Here is a 26,414-nt window from a genome sequence, read left to right on the forward strand (position 1 = left end):
GATTTTTCACACTGAGGAAGAAAATGCCACCTTCGTATTTGAATGCAAAATACTGACAAACAATAAAAGCGATTGTGGTTTTGATACAATTTTGTTTTCCAAGTAATATTAAAGAAAAAGGAACTTTTCCTTCTGCTCAAGTAGCAATGCAGCAATAACAACATTTTCTTCTTTAAGTTCAATCTTACTGTCATATGTAATTGATGAAGGCTTCCACCAAAGGTTTGCAGTAAATATTCTTTGTTTACATACTTGTGGAGCGTTTTTGCTGCAGGCCAAATGGATCAGCAATAAAATTCAATAGCTTCCCATTAAATATGTTTATGATGAAAGATGAAAACATGACAAATGCATAAAAATGGCTGGTAATGATTTTTAATAAGTTCTGACACACCTCGTATACTGACTCATCACTCGAGAGTCACTGTGGGTTTGCAGAGCTTTTTGTGGAGAGGTTTTGTGTTTAGGTTGTTGTTGCTGTTTATTCTCAGGTGGTGTGGGAACACTTGAATGGAAAATATGCATCATCCAGTGAGGAAAACCAGAATACATTTTCTTGGTTGACATAAAAAAAGGCTACTCAAACCTCCCACATGCCAACTTTATGACTACACAATTCCAATTTTCAACTTATCATTTGTCTAAACTATCATCTGTGATTGCTGCTGCTGGTTCTGCTGCCCATGGAGAAGTAAAGAAAAACACATTCATTATTTAATGATGCAAACGCGCTCAATGATGTCATTAAGACTAGCCATCTGTTAGACAAGCCTTTGTTTTGCAGATATCACCATGATACATTATAGCGGGGCTTAATCCCGATTGTGTATCTGCTGACCAAGTGCTTTAATATAAACAGAGAAACAAATTGTCTTTAATTAAAGGGCAACAATAAAGTCCACCATGTTGAGCCAGTGATCATTTATCACAATAAAACGTTGCCAGCAGGTATTGTCTAACAATGCTTGTGTGGTTGTCCCTCTTTAAGCCTAATCAGGCATAGGGAAGATCTGTTGATGTCAACATAAATAAAAGAAGGGGTTTTTCTAAGGATACACACATAATGGTAATCAAGACAAATGTTAGTACTTTGAATCAGCAAAGGACTAATTGTTGGATAGTTCTCAAAGATTATCCAGCGGCGGGCTTGGACGGTGCATATACAATTTCCATAACCTGGTTGGAATTCAAACTGTGAAAGAGACAGGATGTCACCAGTGACATTGAACTCGGGAATAATGGCTGGGAGGAAGACATGTGACTCCATTGCACTAAGTCTTCAGGGTAAGACAAATAATATAGTTACATAAATGTACTGTTGGTGTGTCTCTTGCACTGTGTGCGTGCACATGTGTGAGAGATGCCGCAACTATGCATGCAACACAAGCGGTCATCTCGCAGTTTTCTTCTTTAATAAAATCATGAAAGATCAGAAAGGGAAAAAATAGCATCATACCTCATCTGTTATCTGACCCCCAAACGTCACCCATGTTCCTGGCGAAAAAACAGAACGTGACAATTGCAATTAGACTTGAAATAACATTTTGTGCCATGCGTCATTTTGTAAATTGTGCCACGAGTGTAAACTATCCAGGCTGTCATGTCCCCAAGAGAAACAATGTATAATTTTATGAATGATTAGTAGTGTAACTCCCTGTTAGGGCTTTATAATAGTGATGCATATGTGAGTGAGCGGGTGTTCCCATATCTTGCAGCGTGTATAATACGCGCTGCTGATGAGAACGTAAACAATGGTGATGACATGCAAAAGGTTAAGACACCACAAGCTGAGAAATTCCTCAGCAAATCCCCTCACTGAATTATTAATATAGCTCTGATGTGTGTGAAAACGCTTCCCATTCAAAACTGTTGCAGCAATCCAGAAATTTACATTGCCACAAAATTGTCTGCGACAGGAATGCCAATTTGTGTCTACTTCAAACCTTCAAATATTGCATGGTTTTTAGTGTTGCTCAGGGGATTGTAAGATTTGCTTGAAAACAGATAAAGAAGTAAGGCTGAAACTTCTTGGAGAGGTGACCTGCCGCCATCCTCTTTCATGTACTTTTCCTTTTATTCATTTTCAGGGAAAATAAAATCCTGAACCAACAAATGTTTCTTTTTTTCTCCGAACCATTTATTTATTTATTTATTAGATTCACACACAAACAGCATACTTGGTGATTCATTATGCAACTAAATTTTTAGCTAATAAGCAAACTCTATTTTCTCCCAGTTCCGGGTTTTGTTCCTAAGCAGAATTCATTAGACTCAATCGTGCCTTAGGGAAGAAAACATGTTGTACGATGTGAGCAACCTCTCACCCAGAGTCATCTGGTGAAGCTTCCAGCTCCTCTGCGACCAATGAGGACAAACACGAAAGAAAATAACAACATAATCTCACCATGTAGCAATGTGGCCTTTCACACTCCCACACATAACAACTCTTATATGTCCACTGTTGACTTGTGCTGCTCCACTGTCATCGAGGGATGAACAAGGCCTAGTAAAAAGGCAGTTAAGCACATGCTCAACTTTATGACAACAGAAGCTATTAGGCCACACATTTGGATTGGAACAGCTCCTCTTAGCTGTGATTTAGTCTCATTTACAGATAATTCCCTTGGATGCGTTGTGGAAGCGCAAAGCAAATCCTGCTGTTTTCGACATGTGTATCATCTCATCACTGGTGATGGGGGTTGATTTGAGAAATTGTTGAGGTCAGTAACCATGGAAACTTCACGACAGTCTAAGCTATTGTATGTCCACAGCCGTTATGTGATTACACAGTGGAGTGTCTTTGCAGTCAATATTTCTTGTCTACATTTCCCACTCACCTGTGAAAAGTGTGTTTTGAACATCTCTCTGCAGGCGCATGAGTCTTTTCAGTCAGCCTTTAAAGCTATTTCCAGTGTGGCAGAATTGTAATTACTGCTACGGATGTCCAGTTGGTGTTTTGTGTCTGAGTGGGAGGCTCAGTGTGGGATGAAAACCCTGCAGAGCTGGAGTGTCAAGGCCAGCGCACATCAGGGATCAGCAGAGTTTTTGCTCTTTGATGGAAATTAAATCCCCGTGAACGTCAAACATTTCTTTTTCACTGCGCCGGTGGATGTACGTAAGGTTGCTATGCAACAATTGTGAATCGGATAACTTTGAGAGGCTTCCTCCTGAAACCGAGAGGATTGAAAGTCAGAAAGCAGGTTCAAAATTTACACCTGATTCGAGAAAGTTATAGTCACAAAACAGAAACCGGAAATGGTTGCCTGTTCCCTGAGGATTGAAGCCTCAGATATCCATGGGCGAAGCGATACAAAATCGCAAATGCCAAATTCCTAAACAGACTAAACAAGGACTGCATCAGCATTCTGGCTAACACAAACACAACAACTATTTTTGGGGCGTCTACTGCACTGCCTCTTCAATTTTTATTGACTTCTTCAGAACAACGTTTGAATCACCTTTTGACTACTTTTTTTTTTCTGTCTTGTCTACATTTCGACTGCTGCTTTCAGTGGGCGGAGAGAGCAACATAAACAGCATACCTCCGGTTAAAAATAATGTTACACTTTGGCTGAAAATTCAACAACTCACGTCAGTGACTTTTTGGTTATATAAACTAGGGATTATAAGGTAACAGTACAAATCATTATGGCCTTTATGCTTATTATACATTCACAGGACATCTCATTTATTTTGGTTTAGAACTTTTGTTGTACTTTGAACTAGTTTATAATTAGACGCCATCATAGTCGGAGCTGTTGCTAATATCATTTCCTACTTAAGCTTAATGAAGTAAAATGAGTCTCATTGGATTTTACAGACGAACCTTGCCAGTCAGCGTCTTCAGAAACGAGAGCGTGAAAGGAAAGAACTTGGGGAGGTGAAAATTTGACACGCTCAGTGAGTGAGAGGGTCCATTAGAGGATGAAAAGCTGCAGTAACTTGTCCTCCATAGCACCCATCCGTCCTCTCACTGCCTTTTTGCACTGTAGGAGTTTTCATCCAGGGCAAAATATTGCAAGCATTCATCAGTCGATGGCACGCATTAATTAAAGCCCTCCTTCCTCTGTGACAAGTAGGCATCATAATTGGAAAAAAATAATGAGCTCGTGTACAAGTGCTGATGGTCCTGATAATGCTGATTATGAGCTTGTGTCTCTGTGTGTGTTTGGATGTACGCAGTCCACAACCAATTAGCATATGTTGACATCGCGGTAAAGCAGCTCAAAACTCACAGTGGCCGTTCTGATTTCCTGTGAAAGAATAGATGCACAGAAAGTTTGGATTGATCACACAAATCACCTCATTTTGTCAACAACACCATCCGACACTGAAGGCCAATCGCTTGTTGAAAATAATAACTTCAATTTCATTTAAATTGCGAGCAGTTTTATTGGGACTAAGGAAGTTGCTTCTATTTGACAAATGAATTCATTTCATGCTGGATGTGGTAGAAGTTGCTTTCATTGTCTGGGAAATCTTAATAGCGTTGAATGGCTCACATCATGCAATTAGAGACTCAATTAAAATTTAATAAAAAGAAGTGAGCTACAGATGACAACAGGGAAAAAGAGGCATACCTGTGCCCATCTGAAAAGCTGATGCTGAACTTTTGAGTTGCTTGCTTTGAAAAATTGAATAAAGATTCAAAAAAAATTAAATTGAATTGAATTAAAAATCCCCCTTTGGATATAAAGTAAAGACATTTTATTCATTGTTTAGATATTATCAAAATCATTTAAAAAAAATAATGTTTTAAACAACAGGTGTAAAATGACTTTTGGAGCGTAAGATGTTGGAGGCACGACTCTAATTTCTCTTTTTCTCTCTTTTTTTTTTTTACACTTTTTGTTGAAAATCATGCATGCAGTATGCACAAAAAACATCCAACAGGCATGCACTCAGGGGAAAGACGTCAGTGTGAAGGGCAACGTGACTGTGTTGTTCCCCTTAGCAGTTTGGGGGCGTTTAGTGCCTCGTACAAGGGCACCCTGACAGGACGCAGAAAACATACTGGCTATCCCTCGAGCAACAAGTCCCATTTTGTATTTTTAAAATCAAGTACATATACACATCCGGTCTGATCTCGACAACATCTTTTCTCCATAGCCCGTCTCGCCCTGTCATCATCGTGCCCACCCAAGGCGCAACGTGTGACAGACAGCTGCCACTCGGTTGACCTTTCTGTACTGCGCAGCTCCATCAAATTGAAGCAGACCACTTAGACTAATGTGAAGCAAACAAGTCAAAAGCAAGGTAGCTGTCACACTCATAATATCCAATGGATTTGGATTTTCTTTTTTTTTTTTGTTAAAGGTAGTGGGCTATATGGGACACTTATTCCAGAGAGGGACCTCGCTAGAAAATCTTAATCTGCGATGCATTTCCATTTTTGTTCATCCTAGTTGACTTTGAATCTCTACAGATTTATTTTTATTCACAAAATGAACATTTTTAATGACTTTATTCACTGAATGAGACAAGGGCAAGGTGAAATTTACTTACCAAGTCCAAGGCATGACACCCTTAGTCCTGACTTTCCAAGGTTCCTGTAATCACAGGAGAAAATTACTTAATTTAGTGGTACTTTAAAATATATTTGCATACACACTGTTTCACAACTAAAGAAATATCTGTCAATCCAATATTCCGAGATTTTCATTAGGCTCACATCATCAGACAACATCACATCTGCAATGAGCAACTGTTTACCTGTCAGCAAAATAATTGGAGTTTTCACCAATCTCCCATTTTCACTCGCCTGTCAAAATCACTGAAGTGATTTATTACTGACATGACTTCACTGCCATTTCAGATCGGAATGCTTAATTGGACATCCGAATGAAACCATCCTAAGGTAATCAATTTTTGATGATGCACTAGATCCCCACAAGACAGTTCTTCACACCAGCAGCAAAAAAGTGTTTGTGGGTTTAATCCCATCGCATCCTGACATTGATACGCATGGATTTATATCATGACAGCCCAACACGTCTCTTGTAGCTAAGACCTACCTAATGAGATTTTGTATCGACTCCAGCAGTCTACAAGTACTTTTGTCCGGTGTTAGTGGCTGTTTCACTCCCGTGATAGTTAAAAATGATTGTTCATCAAACCCAAAGAGGGTGATAGTCCAGAAAGTTAATATAATCATAAAGGCAATTAGTATTCTCCATTCAATTATGCAATCTCAGTAAGAAATTTACTATTGAAGGGGTAAACAAATCAGAAGTCAACCAGCAACAGAAGGGATTTTGCTTGACCTTTGAGGTATCATTAGAGGTGCTCCAACTTTTTTTAAGTTTTCTTGGGTCATCTAATTGGTTCAGTAAGCCTACATGAGCAGGAGAGGTGCGATGAGGAGTGGATGAACGACAGCGCTGAAGCAAATGACCAATGAGGAGATGCAGATAAAGACGGGGTAGAAGAAAATAAGATTCCCCACTTGTAAGATGCATTGCCGTCATTATTTGTAATGTGTCTCAAAAGGCTCTTGCAAACACTTAGAGGCCGCACACACCACCTCCGCTCAGTGCGCCGCATGTACACTCACACACGCACAGTGGGCAGCCATCCTGGGCCATCAAATATTTATTGAAATTTTAAACCCCTGTAATCGCTTTTCCAAACAGATCTAGCATAACAAGCCTCCCTTGTCAATGAAACTATTCATCTTTACCTAAACACGTCTTCATTTGCTACATGATGGACAGTAATGACTTTCTCTATATCCCTGCCGTAATGCGATTTGTCTCTTGTTGCAAGTGAAGGAGATTCTCCCCCCTCACTCTTTTTGATGCATGGTTTACTCCCCAGCTTCATAGCAAAATAACGTTGGATGATAATTACAATTAACTTAAACTGCAATCAGTCAAACCACTAAGTCCATACGCATCATGTTAAGTCTTCTGACATTTGAATACAGTGCCATGTAAATGAACAATAAAGATTGACGGACAAATAGTGGAAGTTTTGTGAATCATCACAGAAAATGTATTAACATCCTAACCATCATAATTCCACGCAATTTAGCTTGCACCACAAATGAGATCATAGTACTGTCAATTGGCCAAAGTAATACAGTATACTTAATTCATATGAGACTAAAAACATCTGAGGTAAATTACCAATACTTTGCTGATTGGGAGTATGTTATTGCTCTATTTTTCATTGACTGTGTGATGAGTTACTCCAAACAAAATCCAACATCATTCATTTCAACTGAGTGCACTGCGGATGACAACCTTAAAAGCTCTTTTAACTATCACAAAGTTCCGGCTGTCATACAGGCTGTCAATATCGTGCAGGCTCGATGTAGCTAGATTTAGAAATAAAAGGAAATGCAGAGGTGACAAAAGAAAAGTGTTTGTGACAATGATAAATTGCACCAGCCACAGATGAAATAAAGCATGCATGCGTTTGACAACAGGCATCATTCAGTAATTAAAAGAAGCAGTGATGCAGTGGGAAGTTGGAGACTTACTTTTTGTCCAGGACAGAAGAAAGGAAACATTAATCATACTATAACAACTGAAGAAATTGACAGACCCAAATATGAAAAGACGGTGTGTTATTTTGTGTGTGGACAGCCCACGACATCCAATTAAATGACCAGAATCAAAGTGGGCATCATTCTTGAGCCAAATGAATTGGCCCTCATTTAAATCCATGTTGAGTCAGCTCCATATGCATCCTGGGATTAGACCTCAATAAATAAACACTTTGTAAGAATCTCTTCGTTCAGCTGTTTTGTGACCCAGTTGTATTTACCATCAGTAAGACTAGTTTCAAAGAGCTGTGAGCCACAGATGCAGGAAGTTACGTACAGTACCACTGAGATTTGGAAAAAAAATTAAGGCTCATAAAAAAAAGAAAAAAAAAACTGTTTCATTAACAAACAATTGTGGAAGAAAACCATTCACGACATGGAAAATCTTATTTCGTTCACCACCTTCACTGTGTGTTTAAGAAATAAATCCAAATATTTTTTTTTCCCTGGGACTGATCGTCAACCAATCACAGGGTACATACCGGAAATTTCCCATTTTTTATTGTGTACATGTAAGATGATGCTATCAATAAAACGCAATATAAAAAAATGGGTGGTACCGGCTGACAACCTGCAAATCTGAAAATCTTCCCCCAGATATGTTTTGAATGAATAAACCCATCATATCTATGAAAAATACTGTATTAGCATCGGTGTGTGCCTTAAGGTCTAATTAAAACCCTGAATCGAATACAAGTGACTTTCTTGGATAACTTCCAAGAGATTTTACAAGCAGTCATCTGCAACATACCATGTTCATCATTTATTGATGAATGAACTGCTGAAAATATAAAACCACTGAGAGCACCAAAGTGGGTGGAAGGTTGTGTTCTGCTCTTTTTTTTCATCACCCCGTAATGCTGTCTGGTTGCCCTGTTTGTACGTTTTCCAATACAAAACAGACAAAAACATTCTATAATGGAGACAGACTTGAGTGACACTCCAAAATGTTAGGTTTCTTACTCTTGCTTGTAACTTAATGTGAATCTGAGGGGCTTGTTTATGATGACTGTAATGTGTTATGTCGTTTGAATCCAGAGCAGATCCTCACCAGCTGCATGACTCCAATTATCAAGACCCCTCAAATGACCTTCCACTTCCTCTCCGCAAGGTCGTCGAACCAGCCTTGTAAACTTTTCTTCATCACTTAGCACTCTGAGCAGCTCGTGTCGCCTTGCCCTCATCTCTCCCCGGTTCTGGATTTTCTTTTGGCTCAGTGTCTCCCTATGGTTTCATTATCGAGTTTGCTCAGCTCGACTGCTGCTTCCCTCGAGCTGACCGCAGCCTTGTTGCCACCAAGGCTTAAATAAAATATCCTTTTTATGACACACCAGGACACATATTTCTCAGTGGTCTACACTAGAGTTCCCTAATCCGCTTAACATATTGCTTTTGTTCTGTCTTCGGATTCAGAATAAATCCGACTACGCGGGAGCAGCACACACTGGCCAATCCTCCTGATTTTCCAGGGTCTCTCATGTATTTAACTGCAATTTTCCTTCGAGCGTTACATTTGTCCCTTACTTTCATGGTTTTGAGGTTTTGCCATTATTTATTCACTTGCCTTGGATTGTGCTTCATCACAACTGTTTTCAATCGGACTAGAGTTACAGCCACTGTCGTCTTTCGTCCAGCGTTTTCTCCGTTTTTCAGTCTAATAGGTTACATTATAGGGGAAGATAGATGCCAGTCATGTACGTAGATGGTTAAGATCATGTTTAGAGCTGCTACATTTATTTATTTATTTTTATGCTCTATTCCTGTTCAGCTGAAAAAGAAATGTACCCGTCTTCGGTGACCAAAGGTCTTTTAATTGGTTATTCTGTGACTAACGCTAGCACACACTTGTGATAAAATAGTTAAATGTATTTACATAGATGTACAAAATATCAATTTGTATATATATTTTTTATTTTTACCATTGATGAAAAAAATTCAGTATAGTAAGTGCATGATGGCTGAAAAAAAGTGACGTTTACTTTATTGGAAGAAAAATAAAAAACATACCCAATCCCATTTCAACCCTTTACTAAGGTATTCACATAAGTATAATATAATATAATTCAGTGTTGTTTTTGGATCACTTTGAGGAGAACACATCTAATTGAAATTCAAAGTGTTAGGAATATCAATGGAGGCTAAGCGGAGGAGCAGAACACAGAGTGAGTATAACACTGTGAGAATATAATAAATCACTTTCACGTTATTCAAAATTCAACAATAGAAACATTGTGTCACTGGTAATAATTCTTGTTACCACTTAAACTTTCAATGAATATGGGGTATTGTATAAAATAATATATACACACACATTGTATTCCAAATCACCATATAATTTATATTCTTACATAGTGACATTATCAAGGCTTATATGGTGCCAAAAAGTGATGAAAATTTTGCAATTCAAAGACAACAAATATTTACCAGCAAAAAACAAGAAAGCTCTGTCAATCTGTAGTTACATTTTAGCGCAATTTTAACAACTGTTGTTTCTAAATTGTTTTTATTTTACCACCCAGCATCCACAAGTCTTCATTTTGCAGAACTCAAGCAGATTAATGATTGTACTTCTACGTATGTGAGCGTCTGTTCAGACAATCTGCTGGATGACATAAATTATCATGTTATATTACTTCCATTGTCAGATCCAATTACGGTTAAACATAGTGTGGCTCCTTTGGACTTTGCGTTTAAATATTACTATCGCAGCAGCCTCATGAATGACATGAATACTCATCGGTAGCAGGTTGATCTTCCAAACCGCTTATCCTCACGAGGATCGCAGGTGTGCTGAAGCCTATCCGAGCAGTCAAACTCCACACAGGGAGGCTGGAGCCGGAATTGAACTCACCACCTCTGCACTGTGAGGCGGACATGCAAACTAGTGCTTTCCAGTTTGAATGCAATCTATTTATTATATCTTAGGCTTGCATGATTTTATTTACTAAATTCTTATGGAATTCAATATTTTATTAACAATTCAATATTTAAATTGTGCTATTATGCAGGAATTCATTTAGTTTGTAGTCAGCGAATGGAGAGAAACAGCTGACACAGTTAAAAGACAAAAGATAAAAGCACATGACATCATCCATTCATGTGATTTAATTCATGCTGGAAAAACAATTTTGATCCAAAGTTCTATTAAACAATAAGACCTGGCTTCTAATCAATTATTCAAATTGATAATTATTTCTTTCATCATTTGGCTTACACATTATCCATCCATCCATCCATTTTGTGAACCGCTTAGTCCCCACGGGGGTCGCGGGCGTGCTGGAGCCTATCTCAGCCGTCATCGGGCAGTAGGCGCGGGACACCCTGAACCGGTTGCCAGCCAATCGCAGGGCACACAGAGACAAACAACCATTCGCACTCACACTCACACCTAGGGACAATTTGGAGTCTCCAATCGGCCTACCAAGCATGTCTTTGGAATGTGGGAGGAAACCGGAGTGCCCGGAGAAAACCCACGCGGGCCCGGGGAGAACATGCAAACTCCACACAGGGAGGGCCGGAGGTGGAATCGAACCCGCACCCTCCTAACTGTGAGGCGGACGTGCTATCCAGTGCGCCGCCGAGCCGCGGCTTACACATTAAATCTCCAAAATGCTTTTTCACTCCAATTTGTGTGTTGTATTACTTTTGCTCAATAAACAAAACAGAAAAGAAAAGGATGACACAATTAGTATTCAGTTATAGTACAGACGAAAAGAACGCAAGGAAGACGGAATATTAAAATTAACATACGCAGATGATACAGCGATGCTGTGCTTGCACCTATTCTCTGTATGATGTTAAAATACCTTTCATTCAAATTTTCACATATAAACAGATTAATAAACGGTGTTAGATTTACCAAGACAAATGCTTACGCTTATAAGCATTCCCATGTCCCACATAGAGCAAAACACCAGGATGTGCATTCTCTCATAAGGCCATCGGTGACATCTACTCATGGGAATTGGAGAAAAGTCAGAGCCAGCACATTTTGTGGCCACTGGTGTGGATGATGGAGACACAATAAGTCCCAAGGAGCTAATGAGCCGAATTGCTGGATGGATTTTCATTACTCCTTTATATACTGCACATTGGCACACATAAAACAATTGTCTGGTAGTGGATATTGAGTAGTGCGTGTCACATAATCAATTTCTCACACTGAATGAATACAATATTTTTCTCGAAATTAGTTATTGCTGTTTATATTTAGTACACAGACACACACATATTGCTAGTAGATGAATACACTGAACCAACCAGTAATAGTATTCTAGAGGGAATCAATTAGCGATGCTTATCATTTATAGGTCTATGACTATACATTGTAATCATATGCAAAAAGTAAGTCTTGTTTTCTCGTGTATTTTCCCGCAAGTGCTTGGCCTCATTTTCCTATCTGCATAATGCATATTCAAATGCACATCAGGTCTTCTTCTATATACTTGGGGCCTTTGTAACAGCTCGCTAGGTTCTTCTATATATTTGGGGCTTTTGTAAGAGCTCGCTCACTTTTTTTAAAACATTGGGATTTACAATACCGTGGCTAGCATTTGACATTTAGGGTATACACGCTACAGTGATCAAAACAATACCTAACACAATCTTGGTGGCAATGAAATACCCCCCAGGTATAAACACATCTGTATTACAAATTGTATCTTTACTTTTTAAATCAACTAATGATTAACCTTTTCTTTCGCTTATTCTTTACTGGATTTCCCAGAGTGGATCCTAAGACTTGATTCTGAAACAGGGCAGTTTGGACAATTGCAAAGAGGACACTCATTTTAAAGCCTTGACAGAAATGTGGACGCTTATACTGTAGCAGCAAAAGAGAGCCCAACTCCACATTCTCCAGAAATCTTGAAATTTCTCTTGTAGTGAATGCAAACAACACACAGTATCCCAAACTGCCAATACTTTGGTCTCTCTAATGCCTTGAGCTATCATGTTTAAAAATTCCACCAGTCCATCAACGATGCTGTTGGATGCTCTCATCAAAATGAGGTCTGCTGCATGCAATGAATGCAAACTACTAATGAGTTCATATAGACACTGACCATACTAAGCTTCACCACTGCATTATTCACTACATCGCTTTCTCGCTCACTCGGCTGTGACCTCACTGCAGCAGCCATTATTATAGCCACTGCAGCCTTTTAGATTTGACCTGTTTGAACTGATGTATCCGCCTTCAGCCTCAGCTTCAGGCACACCTGCACAATCTAATGAGATCCAGTGCATTTGAGTGCAACCATCTGAGAAGCAAAGAGGCAAATACAATAAATAAAATAGGACATACTTTAGATTTAAAGTATGTTGTCAGACCAAAGTACCTCTTCATGTTTGGGTTAAGTGCAGTCAAAAAGTGAACACAGTGAAAATACTTCATTCCTCCCTTATGTGCTTTCCAGGTGTTGATCAAATGTGCTCATTAGTTTGTCACGGAATGGACATGAATATGGCCATAATGAGGCCATGCAAGCACTTTAATAGTGTGCTTACAACTTAATGAAGCCCTGTTTTTGTCACGAAATAAAAAAATAATAATCGGGATCTCCAGGGCCTTCTTTATCTCCTTTGTCTTTCTAGACATTTCTTGCTTTTTTTATCCCAAAGGTCTGTCAACACACGTTATCTCATTGTCGTGGGTCCAAAGATCAAGGCAGGAGAAGGGATAAAGCTAGGAAGGAACTGTAATTACAGGCCAACTAAGGGAGCTTGAAATAGGAAGGGGGTTGTTCAATAAAGCTAGAGTTGGCAACATGTGATACTACGTTGTCATGCAATTGTATCCGACACTAATCACATGTTTGGCCCTTGAGAAAAGTGTTGGAGGCAGAGAAAAATAGTGGGATGGCCAGAAATAGAAAGGCAATTAAGCGCAACAGATGTTGGATGTTCAAACTATTAAGGTGAAATAAATGTTATTTATTTAATGTCCCAATATCACCGCATGCAGGTTAGCATCCACTATTTTGTCTCTGTGATAAACTCATCAAGTGACATGCTAAGGGTATTCTGACATAAAACAAAAAAACAAAAACATCCTTTAGTGCCAGAGAGGTTAGGATGTGGCTGTGGGAATGTATCAGATTCAACTGCAAGAAGCAAGAGAACAAGACTTACAGAGCCTCTAAAACACTAAAAAGTAGTCTGACGGAAAGTGATTAAGCGGCCCCAGTCAGCAATTGAATTGATTAAATGACCGGACCCCATGAGGTGGCCCTTCACCTTTTCAGAGGTTCATTAAAAAAAAGAGGCAACATTGTGAGTGAGCAATCTGATCCGAAGTTTGTGTCTTGCGGATTCAAGGATGTGATCCTAGAGAGCAATCATTTTTCAATATTAATTGTTAATTCATTCTGCTGATGAACAGTCAAATGGTTGACTGCTGACTTGACTTGTAGGTCAGGGTGTGATGGTCAATGTGAGGATTGCTTGTCTGTAAATGTGCCCTGCAATTGACTGCTGACATGTCCAGAATATAATCAGCTGGGATAGGCTCCTCCTACCCACGGCCCTCAACGGAATCAGCATTTATAAAATGGATGGATGGATGGATCCTAAATGGGGAGATTCATTCATTTTATTTGCATGAAGTTCAATGAAATTTAAATGCCTTTCTTTAAACCAATAGTGTCATCTAGAGGAGTAAAAAAAAATACAACTTTTACATAAAGCAAATTTGAAGCTTCATTTCCCCATCACAATAGATTCTATATTACCTCTCAAAGTCTATTCACTGAACTCCAGTGAATTCCCTGAGTTTAAAAGAAGCATCAATAATGTCAAAAGCAGTGTGCCAATGTCAAACTATTAATTGGAAAGATTTACTTAAATGCTGACACATAACCAGATGGGAAGAAAGTGGAGAGGGAGCAGAGCAAATCAATCTTGGTGGGATTTGACAATTTCCTGAGGGGGTCCCTGGCATACGGTATGATGGAATATATCTATCAGCTCTCAATCACTTCCTCTCATCTTGTTTCACTCACTGGATCTAATGCCACACGTACTTTACAATCGCACACTTTTCAATTTCCTTTTCATTTAAGTTGTGCCATTAGCCCGTGCATGTGTTTGTGGATGCGTGTGGGTGTTTCACACAAAAGCAGCTTCTAAAAGATGACACAATCCCCTCACTCGGCTGAGAACAAAATAACAAATTCTTACCAGCTCGTTTTGTTTTGTTTTCTCACACCACATTTGTACAGACTTAACCTCACATCTACAAACACAATCGTAAAACCGCTGCTAAGACACGCAAACACACGTGAGAAAAACCCACACGCTCACAGTTTTTTCTGTCATTTGCATCTCCATGGAGACAGAAAGTCAATTACATGGCCTTCATATGCATACACACCCAGGCCCTTTTTCTGTAATGTAGCCTGGAAACCAATACACAAACACATCATCAACATCTTTTCAAAGGCTTCTTTGTTTTGATGCTCTTTATTTTAGCTTTCTGATGTCTTGATGCGGAGTTTTCAAAGAAGCATGCAATTTATGACTCATTTGATGCTTCATATCACATTGCATCCATCTCTTTTGACCTCATGTCTGACATTAATGCCTAGTTACTCACAAGGACATGAATATAACCAGAAATACTACTGCAAATATTTATCCATCGATGTGAATGATAGAACAAAAAAAGTAAAGGATAGGATTTTCTTGGCAACAAGAGAGCTTTGGTTAGTTGTGTGGTTTTACGAATTATGTCACCCATATTTTATTAGAATATGGCCGAAAAGGTCCATGAGGTTCCATCAACTTTTTCATCGCTGCTCAATTGCTTCGCTAATGATATCAAGCACTAACTCATTTACATGCATCACTAATGTGGCCTTTTGCATTACTATGCAGTGCAAATATCATAGCAGAGAAAGTGTCATTAAGGCTTTGCTGCAAAATGGACAGGATGTGAAGATCCTGAGTAGAACATGTACAAATGATGGGAGAAAATTATGTGACTACCCATTTGACTGGATAAAAACATACTTTTAGTTGTGTTTGTTTTATAGTTTAGTTTATTCTTTGATATCTTGAAATTGATTGTGTTAAAGTTAAAAACAATAAGAATTTTATTTTGTTTACATTTTTTTTTGCCTTCATTTCCTCTTTTCCGAGAACTGCGAACGTTAGAAAGTGCTGATTGTTGTGACATGAGCGGAGATGAGTCCAGTTGTATACTGGGATTCACACTGGCTGCGTTTATTCAACCATTGACATTGGCCAAACATTAATAATATTGTATTGTTACTCTGTAATTCCCATCTTAAGTGTTTTCATTGCCACCACGGAGTTAAAGCCATCTGCAGCAGTCACAAAATGTGTTTACCAGGATACACCTCCTCCAGGCATTGTCTGATTGCTGTCAGATGGATTGTTTAACAATCAATCCCATAAAGTTATAGTGCACCTTGTTAAATAGCATCTTGCCGCTACGCTGTTTACTCACTGGACTGGGAGGAAAAGCGCACTTCTTCCAAGCGAGGCCTTGTCAGATGACTGCCCCTTTGAACATGCTTTTGGTTGTAGTAAAAGGGGAAAACGGCTCTGAAGGTGATTTATTATTGAACAGAAATCCTTGAAATAGCATTAAAAGAGCAAAGGGGGTGTTCAAACAACACCGCTTACATGGCCCACAGGTAAGTCGCACAAAATCAAATAACCAAACTAATGTTATCCAACATAATACTCCTGAAGTCTCCATTGCAAATGAGTTACAGTTCAAATTGTAGAAAATTCAATAAGGATAACTGACAGACAGCTTTCTATAAAGCAGCAAAATGAAAGAATACACACTGATCAATGTAAAACAATGTGCAGTCTTCCTCATAATTTAACATGCTTATGGCAAAGTTACCATGATGGCAATGGAGGGTAATCATGTAATGACTGAAATGTAGCTAAGCGAGTGAGTGAACAATATGCTTGGAACCTCAGGTAACGAGACAGATTATTGACTGTTGGGTATTTTATGATTTTTCTGGGATTTTTTTTTTTTCATATTTCCACCTGACACAGAACCTTTATCTGCATTTTTTGTAGAATTTTGGCGCTTTGGAAAAAAATAAAACTATTTGTTTTGCGAACCCCTGAGACACCCTTGGCAAGGAAAAGGAAAGGGAAAAAAACCAGCAGTGTGAGTAAGTGACCTAACCACCACTTAGATTGACCTGTAGCGAGACAAGTAAATACAAAGTCTGTACAATTAAAGATTTTGCAAATAGAAAGGCCCTTAAGAGAAAGGTCTCAGCGTGAGGTCATGAATTCCTTTTAGGTTTTAAAATCGTAGGCAGCATTTATTTATTTACCTTAGCTTCTGTTGCAATGATATGCTAAACCCAATTAGAAGTACAGTGCGTAGTTATTGTCTACTGCAAAGACACATCCACGTTTATGCATCTTTTTGGAGAGTCATCTGATTTCATATTTAAGAAAACAAATCTGAGTGTGATCTGAAACATCTTCAACATTGGCAGGTATAAGAATACTTATCAATCATATTTGTAGACAAAGCTGACTGTTCGATACTACCTCTAGTCACTTTCTGCCAAAAAGCATCATGCACCCATCTGTCACCCACATCCATGTTGAGAGACGTGAGCCACTCAATGCAGTAGTTTTGGATTCTCTGTGACGATCGATTAATTATTTGTAGCCATATAAATGTCTTTCAATGTCTGACCCACCATGAAAGAATTGTCTTGCTTCTCGCATTTTTTTTCAATTCAAGAAAGTTTGACCAAACCCATAGAATGGTAACCTGTCTCAAAGCTCTCATTACTGGTCCAGCTGCACCACAGCTAACTTGGTTTACATATTCTCAATACATTAAGTAACTTGAGTAGGGTTCTAAAAGAAATGGACGGTGTTCTTAAAATGACCCGCATTCCAAAGCTATCACTTACTGAACTTGAATTTTGCATGATTCTCATCAGTTACACCAGAGAGAGAGACAAAAACTAAACAAATGGACGGACAATGGCATGTGCTGCAAATCTCAATATTTTCGCTGTACCTTCCCTGTCTTTGTACAGACTTGCATTGATCGCCACCATCAATCATAAAATCCCTTATCTGCAATCTGTCACACCCCCACACAAATACACCGCAAAGAGCATAAGAATATGCAAGCGGCATTCTACACAGGATTCTCAGCTGGAGACCGAGAAAGTCAAACACACAAGTTGGCAGAGGTCAAATCGGATTCAGACGTTCTGCCCACGCTCCAGATCTGTGTCATCCAAGCACAGTAAAAAGGCATGAGGGTGTGTTTTTCTCGCGTGGGAGAGAAGTAGAAGCCTATGTGCTCTTTCCCATTCATGGTGCTTGAAAGCAGGTGGAACATTAGAGTGTTGGCGAGGAAAGACAAAAAATGAGGTGAGAGGCGGAAGGAAAGAGAAAAAAAAGTTGCTTGCTAATGAGAACCATCACGTATCAATCTGGGCAACTTGTATTCACAAGTCTTGTCATGTTTGACATGTGAAGCTTCCTCACTGAAGTCTCCTCACATTGTGGTTGAAACCAATGTTGCATTTGAAAATATCTGTCAAATACCATATTCAAAGTTCCCAACGTTTCCTTTTTGTCAATAAAAATGTTATATAGTTGTTGATAATAACAGCTAAGTGACCTGGCCAAATAGTGAGCCCATACTGCTTTGCTTTCCTTTAGTTTGTTATAGAATGATAAGGATAAATTTGTCGTTTGCAGGGTACAAATTATTTCATCATTTGGTAACATCAAACAATAATGGAACATAAAATATTTGCAGGTGGGTAAAGACACACCTGTACTTCATGCCCGTGTGTTTCCCGGTGGACTCCTTGAGTGAAATGTGCCGTGGAGTGAAGGAGCCAAAGCTGCGAGCGATGATGGCCACCGTGCGGAACTTGGCCCTGGCTTGGTTGACCACACTGGGGCTGGTGGCGCTCTGCTTGCTGTGGTCGCCATTGCCCCGCTTCAGGTTGTGGTCCGTGCAGGCGATGGACACCTGCATGACTGGGTTCAGCGGTGGGGGGAGATCAGAATCTCTTCAATCCTGTCTTCTTTTGAAAAGTCTGTATGTTCAAGCTTAAGTTTTGCAGGAGACAGATGGAGTCTTCGTTTTCTGCCTCTCCATGTGCATCAGCTTGCTCGATGAAGCAACATAAAGCTCTTTTCTAACACTCTCCTAATAAGCCTTTTTTGTAGAAGGAAAAGAAACGAAAAGGTCAGCCTCGAAAACTTGGTATTTCTTATTTGCTTACTGTGCAATCTGCAAGTTATCCCCTCGGTGGACTTTCTCTTCACCAGTCTGGTGCCTCTAATGCCGCTTCCAGCTGCAGAATGTCAATCGGAGGAGCTGGAGTTAGCGATGGAAGCAAGAGAGTGGGAGAGAGAGAGAGAGAGAGAGAGAGAGAGAGAGAGAGAGAGAGAGAGAGAGAGAGAGCGACGCAGAGATGCTGCGCTCGTGCTGCTTTCACTCTGGAGCGCGTGATGGTGTGTGAGAGAGGAGGAGGGTGAATGGGAGAGGGTCAGAGTGGAAGGAGGGAACAAGATGGGGGTGGGGGAGTCGTGCTGAGGTCCCACCAGGGTGCACGGTTACATAGGTGTCATCAGCACTTTACCAACTCACTTCCACTTCTTCCGGTTTCCGACTCAGGATCTTCAAACAGACTTCCCGCTGTCCCCAAAACATGCAGCTAGGTCGGATGTTGCACTTGCAGTGCTTCCTCTGGTTCTTGTTTTTCCTCAGCAGCTCCATCGACAAAAGGTTTGCGTTACAGCGCGCCTCCCACTCCTCTCTTTCCTCTTCAGCTCGCTGTGCACCTGTCTCATTCGTGACACTTTCCTCAGCTGCCCCACAGCTTTGAACAATCACTCACATTCTATTTCTGTTTCTATTTGTCCATTTTTATTCTTTTTCTCCCTAGTAGTCACTTTAATTTGCTGCCTGTCCCTGCTCTCTTTGAATGTTTTCCAAGTACAAAGAGCACTGTGGGCACTGTCTTTTGAAGTGGAGCAAAAAAGGACTGCATCATCCAATGCTTGAAAAAAAAATCACTTAAATGTTGCACAAGCCAGAATTTGACTGGAGAATCCAGTGCAAACATCATTTCCTCTCCCGATCCCCTCATACATGCTCTACATAGAACTCCCACAGGCAGCCACGAATCAAAGTGAACTGGCAAGAGTTGGAGGTTTGAAATGGGGAACGTGTTGGATTTTCAAAATGTGAAGAGAGAAAATGACTTCAAGCAACTGGCAAATCGAGCTGAGGTGAATCACAACTAATTGTACCGTCATGTAATGACTGAGATGTAGCGGAGTTTTTTTTTTTTTTTTTTACATAACCACATTCCTTTTTTTCTTGTGGGTAAAGAGCGGCAGGCAGCAAAATTAAATTGTATTTTTCTTTAACAAGTGAATCAGCCAATCATGTGGTTAGTTCGAAGCAGTTTTGCAATTGGGTGTGAATCAAGCAAGCAGTAAGGAAATAGAGTACAATAGAGAATGTTGAGTGAAGGAAGATAATGGCAAGCTTTAAATTAAAAAATGGAAAAGAAAGGAAGGAGCGGGGTGTACCGCAAGGCGTATGTTATGTCATATCTTGGTATTTTTTATTTTCAGTCTCTGGATTTACAATTGAATGAATGAATGTATAATGGGGATAAAATCCCATTGTTTGGATCTGCAATATTTGCATTGATTTAAATAGAAAGGAGATAATTGATTTTGTCTTGTTTCAGCTTTGTCTTGTCATTTTTATCTCAGAGTAGCTACTTCGGCAAGCACTGCTTAAAAAAAAATCACATATACAGTAGATAGATTAAATCCATCGCTTCTATTTAGTATGGATACCCAAGCATCTACATACATTCCACTAAATAAACCCCATCATGCTTTATTCTCTAGTCCACTTTGATTCGTTCCTCCTCCCCCCCCCCCCCCCCCCCCCCCCCCCCCTCCAAATGAGAAGCGGAAAAGTGCTGAGTGGTGTGTGGATGCAGACCGACTCACTGTGCTGGAGTGTGTAGAATACAAAGCTAACAAAGCAAAACAGCAACACATTGAGGTCAGGCTGCTTTATAACTCCACAAAACTAGCACACACGACACACACTGCTGTATAAGGCCATTGTCCAATGACACGACTTACTGAGAATTATTCCACTCTGCTGTACTCATTACCCTCAAAACCTCTTTTTTTTCTGCAGGAGTCATTGACGACATTATTACATGCTACTGAAACAGTTCATGTAAATACAATTCACAATGTCAATGAGACGGTTATGCTGTTCCACTTCAACCTACCCGTCATATCTATTAGCTTTGTATATTGCTTCAATAGTATGATTTTTAAATCCTCCTAGTGCTAAGTAAATTCTAGAATTTTACAAGTTGTGGAAAAGGAGGGGAGGGGGGGGGGGGTACCCATATAGTTTGGTGAGTATTATGCCTTTTCTCAGTTTCGTCTTATGACACAAGCAGACAGGGCAACATCAGCCGAGTGTCATGTGACCGCAAACTGCCCAAAGGGCTGAACTGTTCTCACACTGAGCTATGGACTGAAGCGGTTGTGGCAGCTGTATGGGTGAGGGGGGTTTTGGCATTCAGAGTGGACACTGCTGTAATGCTTCAAGTGAAAAGCATTTGGAATTAAATTTTGCCCAATGCATAAATTGTTCAAGGGTTGCTTCCTTCTGAGGCTGCATTTGAAGATGACTGGATAAAAGCTGTTTATATGAATGCCCCATGGTTACTTGTCTTCTTTGACAATTTGTGACACTGACATTATTTGCATTACCAATCTCTAAGTATTTAAACTCACCCAATGTCATCTTCGCTCATTCATTCATCTTCCGAACCGCTTTATCTTCATGAGGGTCACTCAACAACAGTCAAGAATAAAAAAAAGAAATCGCCTTGATTCGTGTAGAAATTACGCCTCTGCAGTTCAAATCCACTTTTCATAATCGTGTCATTAATGCAGCTATGTCATGTAATCAGCATGTCAAAGTATGAATATGGAGCAGACTCTTGGAATGAATGTTCCTTCTTCGTATATGACTGTATCACCTCTGCAATAATCTATTATTAGTAGGGCATGCATCTTGGCTAGCTCAAAGGTATGTAAATGATGACACGCATTTAGATTTAATCATGGACAATTTGAAGCGTGACAGCCAAGACGCTATGTGGCGTGGATGCCAAAGTTATAACAAGCCTGTGATGGGTCCTGGCTTTAGGAAGCTATGAGGCTATGATCCCATGTGTCTGTAGTGAGCCTCACCCATTTTCAGCACCATCTACCCACTCAGTATGTTAGTCAGCCAGAGTACAGTGAGTAAATTGTACGGTGACTCTTCACTGAGCTGCATAATTGAGTTTAATAGACTGTAATTGTGGTTCATTTCATACAGAGGCAACAAATTGAAAAGTTAATATATTACTATAGGTGGAGAGAGCAAGGCAATGAAAAATAAAGTGCAGGTGTTGTAAGACACTCTCGAGTGGAAAGAAAGATGAAAAAAGCTCGGAAAAAATTGTACACCTCAGCATGAAATTGAAGTTATTAATATTGACCAATGACTCGTGTCAAGGAAAGAAAAACTACAGCAAAAAAAAGCATCCTGTACTTTATATTGACATTAACCTTTAAAATTGAACTACATTGCTCCCTAACAGAAATAGAGAATTTCTTGAATAAAAATAGTGTGTCTTGTCACACATCCTGAATAAATTAAAAAACAGCCAACGGTTTATTCAAACATAGCTTTGAGGCAAATCAGGGCCCACAAATCTATTTAAATCGCACAGTTACTTTTGGGCTAATGAGGAGCGCTAACAGTTTGATACACACTTCTAAAATAACTAATTTCTTCACATTAATCTTAATAATGTTACTGTTATATGTTATTGTGAATAATTAATGTGAAGACACTGACCATGTTAATGATTTCTCACGATAATTAAAAAATAAGGAAACGAGGCCAGGCCTATAACCTGCCATATGTTTATGTATATGTTCAATAGCTTGAACAGTCCCCTTAAGAAGATAACAATAAATAAAATTATCTATATGCAATACTTTATTTTCATAAACCTATTCCATCCATCCAAATTGGTAGTAAAATGCTTTTATATAGTGATCAAGATAATTCTGTTTCAGATGCAATATTTTGCTCTACATTCTGCCACAGTACAGGGATGCTTTTAAAAATATATTAATATAATATAATACTAGGAACGCATTCAATGAATTGATTCCTACAGTAAACTAGACTTGCGTGGGCAGAGAAACGAAGATGAAGACAACTTTTAAAAAAGATCAACTTGTGTCATTTATGACTAAATGCTTGCCATAATAGTTCTTATCCAATTTGGACAATGTAGCCTAATGAGGATGTACTCCCACGTTACAGTTTAAGACTCTTCAGATATGGACACTCGACGCTGAAGAGTGGCAACAACCACTGAAAGGTATCATCTCGCTAATAGCATTGCTATGGAAACAGTATGGAAGTGTGTGTTTATGTGTGTGTGTGTATGTGTGCGTGTGCGTGTGCGTGTTTGTGTGTGTGTGTGTATGTGTGTGTGTGTGTGTGTATGTGTGTGTGTGCGTGTGTGTGCGTGTGTGTGTGTGTGTGTGTGTGCGAGTGCGCAAGTATACAGTAGCAGTTCTCTTCAACAGAGCAGAAAATTCATAGCGAATAAAATCACGCACTGGCAAGTACATTTTTGCCAGATGGCAGAAACCCCGTTTGGCTTTAATCGTTTTTTACGTCACTTTTTAAATCTTAAGACTTTTCTGCTGAACAACTTTTATTGTTGTCATGCAGTGTTGCATAACACACACACTCACACACACATGGACTCTAGCAGCAAAGGTAAAGAGGTAAGTACTAAAATAATGAATAATAAATAAATGAACACATTTGAAATGCTTGATCCACATTCATCTCAAACACACATTTAATAAAAAACTGGATCATCATCTATGTTAACAATTGGCTTATTGTTGCGATCCACCTACATAATAGAGTTTTGAAGCAATTACTTTTTTCTGGCATTTTACAGTACATGATATGCGCATATTTGAATTTAGAGATGTGTGCTTTCAGTACAATACCGTACCGCGTTTTGCAATTTAATATTTCTTGTTCCCTTCAGATAATTTGTGCCATTTCAGTTAATTGGTACTATTTGCTTTTTGTAACTCTCAAGGTAGCTTTTTTTTTTCAACTCCATGGCCCTTAATTTCATTCTAAGTGCAAGTCTAGTGCAAATCTCAATCCAACTGCTCATAGGTAGAATTTTCTTTATTTTGGTATTTTTCAAGACTAGGCCCATAACTCGGGATTTTGGGATGCACCCTTATGGCATAGAAATATTATTTTCTTGTCCAATCCCTGTCCATTGTGACGTGTTGGTTAAACATGACTTAGTGAGAACTGTAGGGTGAGTTGTGTTTTGTTTTTCAGAAAAAATACATTTTGTGAAAAGGTATAAATATATTGCATGGTAATTTTATGGAGTAGGGACCAGCAGAAGAAAAAAAATGCTTCTGTTCCAGTGTTCAAGGAAGTTTCAATGAAACGGAAGCTGAATCTGTTGAGATTTGTCTCTCGTAGATTACTTAAATCATGGAAGAGCAGAAAGTAAAACCCACGCCAAGTTCGTGGGAGGCTATAAAGTGTGTGAAGGAGAGCTCTCATATCAATTACAGGTGCTTGACATTGGCTCTGTTAATTATCAACAAGTGCGAGGGGAAGAAGTCAGCACCTAGAAATGACGATGAAGGCACTTGGATGTATCTGATTTTAAACACCGGGATGTGCACGGGGATTTGTGCCGTGGTTGAACACAGAAAGGGAATTTCCGTCATTGACGGGGATGTTCAGTGGAACATTGGATTGTATCTATCGCCTGACTGCCTTGCATTGTCCGCATCATTGAGATGGATAAAATGGATGGATTTTCCTGCTTAATTTATATTCCACAAATGTGATATTAATCAGAATGTGTTTGGACAGATTGAGGCGTATAAAGAAGATGTTTTATTTGACTTCCTGTTTAAAATTTACTAACCTTTTTTTTAAACACTTGGGTCAATATGACATTTAAAATGTAAAAAAAAGTTTGTTTAAAAGTTACTTTGTTTTTGTTTATTGTTATTTTGTAATATACAGTATTTTGTGTGTATTTTATACGGCTAAAACAATCTGGGGTCAAACTGAAAATGTGGCGACAATGTATAAACCCTTTATAGGCCAACAGATCACGAAAATTATACTATAATGTCTATTTTGTGTTGATGCAGATCATTGATTAATAAATGTTAAAAATTAATTGGGGTCAAGCTGAAGCCTACAAAAACAGGAAGGTTAAGTGGTTGGTGACTCATTGTTTGAAAATGGACGATATATTCAAGGATCATCTTGGGAAGCAGTTTAAAGTTCGTTTTCTGACATTTTACATTTTACTTTGCTTTTGGAGGACTGTAGTGAGCAGTCCCAAATTGCTGCATCCACACTGCAATGCTGCACCAAAGTGCCGTCACGGTGTGTGAATGCTGCGATATTATGTCTGTACAATATCTGTAGGATCGTATTCATAGGCGGTTTGTTGAGGTGATTTGTCGCTCTCTTCTTCAAATAGGCCAGAAGGGAAAACATTGTAGCTTTTGCTTACGAGTTATAATAGTGTAACACAGAGCAATGCAATCCAATTGCACACACACACACACACACACACTCACACACACACACACACAGGCTCTTTTTTACTGCAGTCTGGAAAGACAGAACTAAAGTGCTGATACAAGTCTTACCTTTGTATCCGTGTAAGGCTACACGGTGACCCATTCAATGTAATGTATGGCCATATAATGGAAAGTTCAAAAGGGAAAGATGCAGAAAAAAGGAGGAAACAGGCAGAGCAATATGGGGACGATTACTTAAAACCAAAATTTTCCTTGGGGGTGAAATAGCCACACCAGCTACAGGGAGCAGAAATGTGTTCTGGAAGGTTATTTTTATTTTCTCTTGAACAGTGACTTGAAAGATCTTCCTTCAATCTACGATTGGTCACACTCCAGCAGAGCACACCAGCATCCTTTAAGAATTTCATTTTCAAACAATTCCTCTTCTCCGAGCAAACACACAACACCAGAAGACCGATCCCATGCATCATCAGGAGTTGACATTAGATGACTGGCAATCAATACGAGCACTGACAAAGCACTGCTGGGAAATATACAATACTGTTTAAGGTGATGTCTGTGCAGTAACAGTAGAGCTTGTATTTGTCACAGTGTTAATTTTAGATCCACCTTTAAAATTAATCATAGGAAGTGAAAGTGTCCACAGAAACTGCTGTTCAATCTCACACTCTTCTGCTCATGCACACACAAGCACACGCTCAGGCGTCAATAGCATATCGCAAGACCACGGCTCCCTCTAACGGCAAATCTCACAACAAGCAGCCCTGTCAATCTGCTTTGTAGCTACTTGAGGGTTTCCATGTAATGTGTAAAGCATCCCAGTGAGCATGCGCACCCACATATTCTTCTCCATTTCACTCCTTCTTAATGGCACCACTTATGATCTGCTTTATCACTCAAAATGAGACATCTTCCCTTACTATATTGATCTTATGTGCGCTTTTTGGCAGGGAGCTGCAGCCTGGAGGTGTCATTTGCCAAAATCTGCAGGATACAGTGTCACCTTGAAGCAGCTGAAGCATTTCAATTAAAGAATGTATGCGTGCAAGTTTTACTTAGGCACAATGCCATCCTTGCTCAGGGCAGTGTAGGGCAGCAAGATGTTATCCTCAGGCAACCACTAAAAGATTCTGCCCTTTCA

The 26,414-nt window shown here is 39.3% G+C and overlaps 1 protein-coding gene and 1 long non-coding RNA gene across 7 annotated transcripts in view; one reads left to right on the forward strand and one right to left on the reverse strand.

Moving 5' to 3' along the window:
• Positions 1–26,414, reverse strand: part of kcnab1a (potassium voltage-gated channel subfamily A regulatory beta subunit 1a) — a 45,774-nt gene that overhangs the window by 9,645 nt on the left and 9,715 nt on the right. For 2 of the 6 annotated variants that reach the window (XM_088380964.1, XM_088380963.1), the window contains exons 2-3: positions 5,506–5,549; positions 1,457–1,494 (exon numbers count right to left, since the gene is read on the reverse strand). In XM_088380964.1, coding sequence (XP_088237090.1) covers positions 1,457–1,494; positions 5,506–5,549 — 82 coding nt within the window. The other 4 variants (XM_088380966.1, XM_088380965.1, XM_088380967.1 and 1 more) reach the window with 4 other exon arrangements.
• LOC148395029 (uncharacterized) lies at positions 931–9,546 on the forward strand. The gene is made up of 4 exons (XR_015859456.1): positions 931–1,284; positions 5,110–5,256; positions 5,816–5,857; positions 8,588–9,546. It is a non-coding gene; the product is annotated as an uncharacterized LOC148395029 (long non-coding RNA).

Source organism: Syngnathus floridae, chromosome 7 (assembly GCF_059516105.1).
Source record: "Syngnathus floridae isolate MCC-2025c chromosome 7, RoL_Sflo_1.0, whole genome shotgun sequence".
Taxonomy (NCBI): Eukaryota; Metazoa; Chordata; class Actinopteri; order Syngnathiformes; family Syngnathidae; genus Syngnathus; species Syngnathus floridae.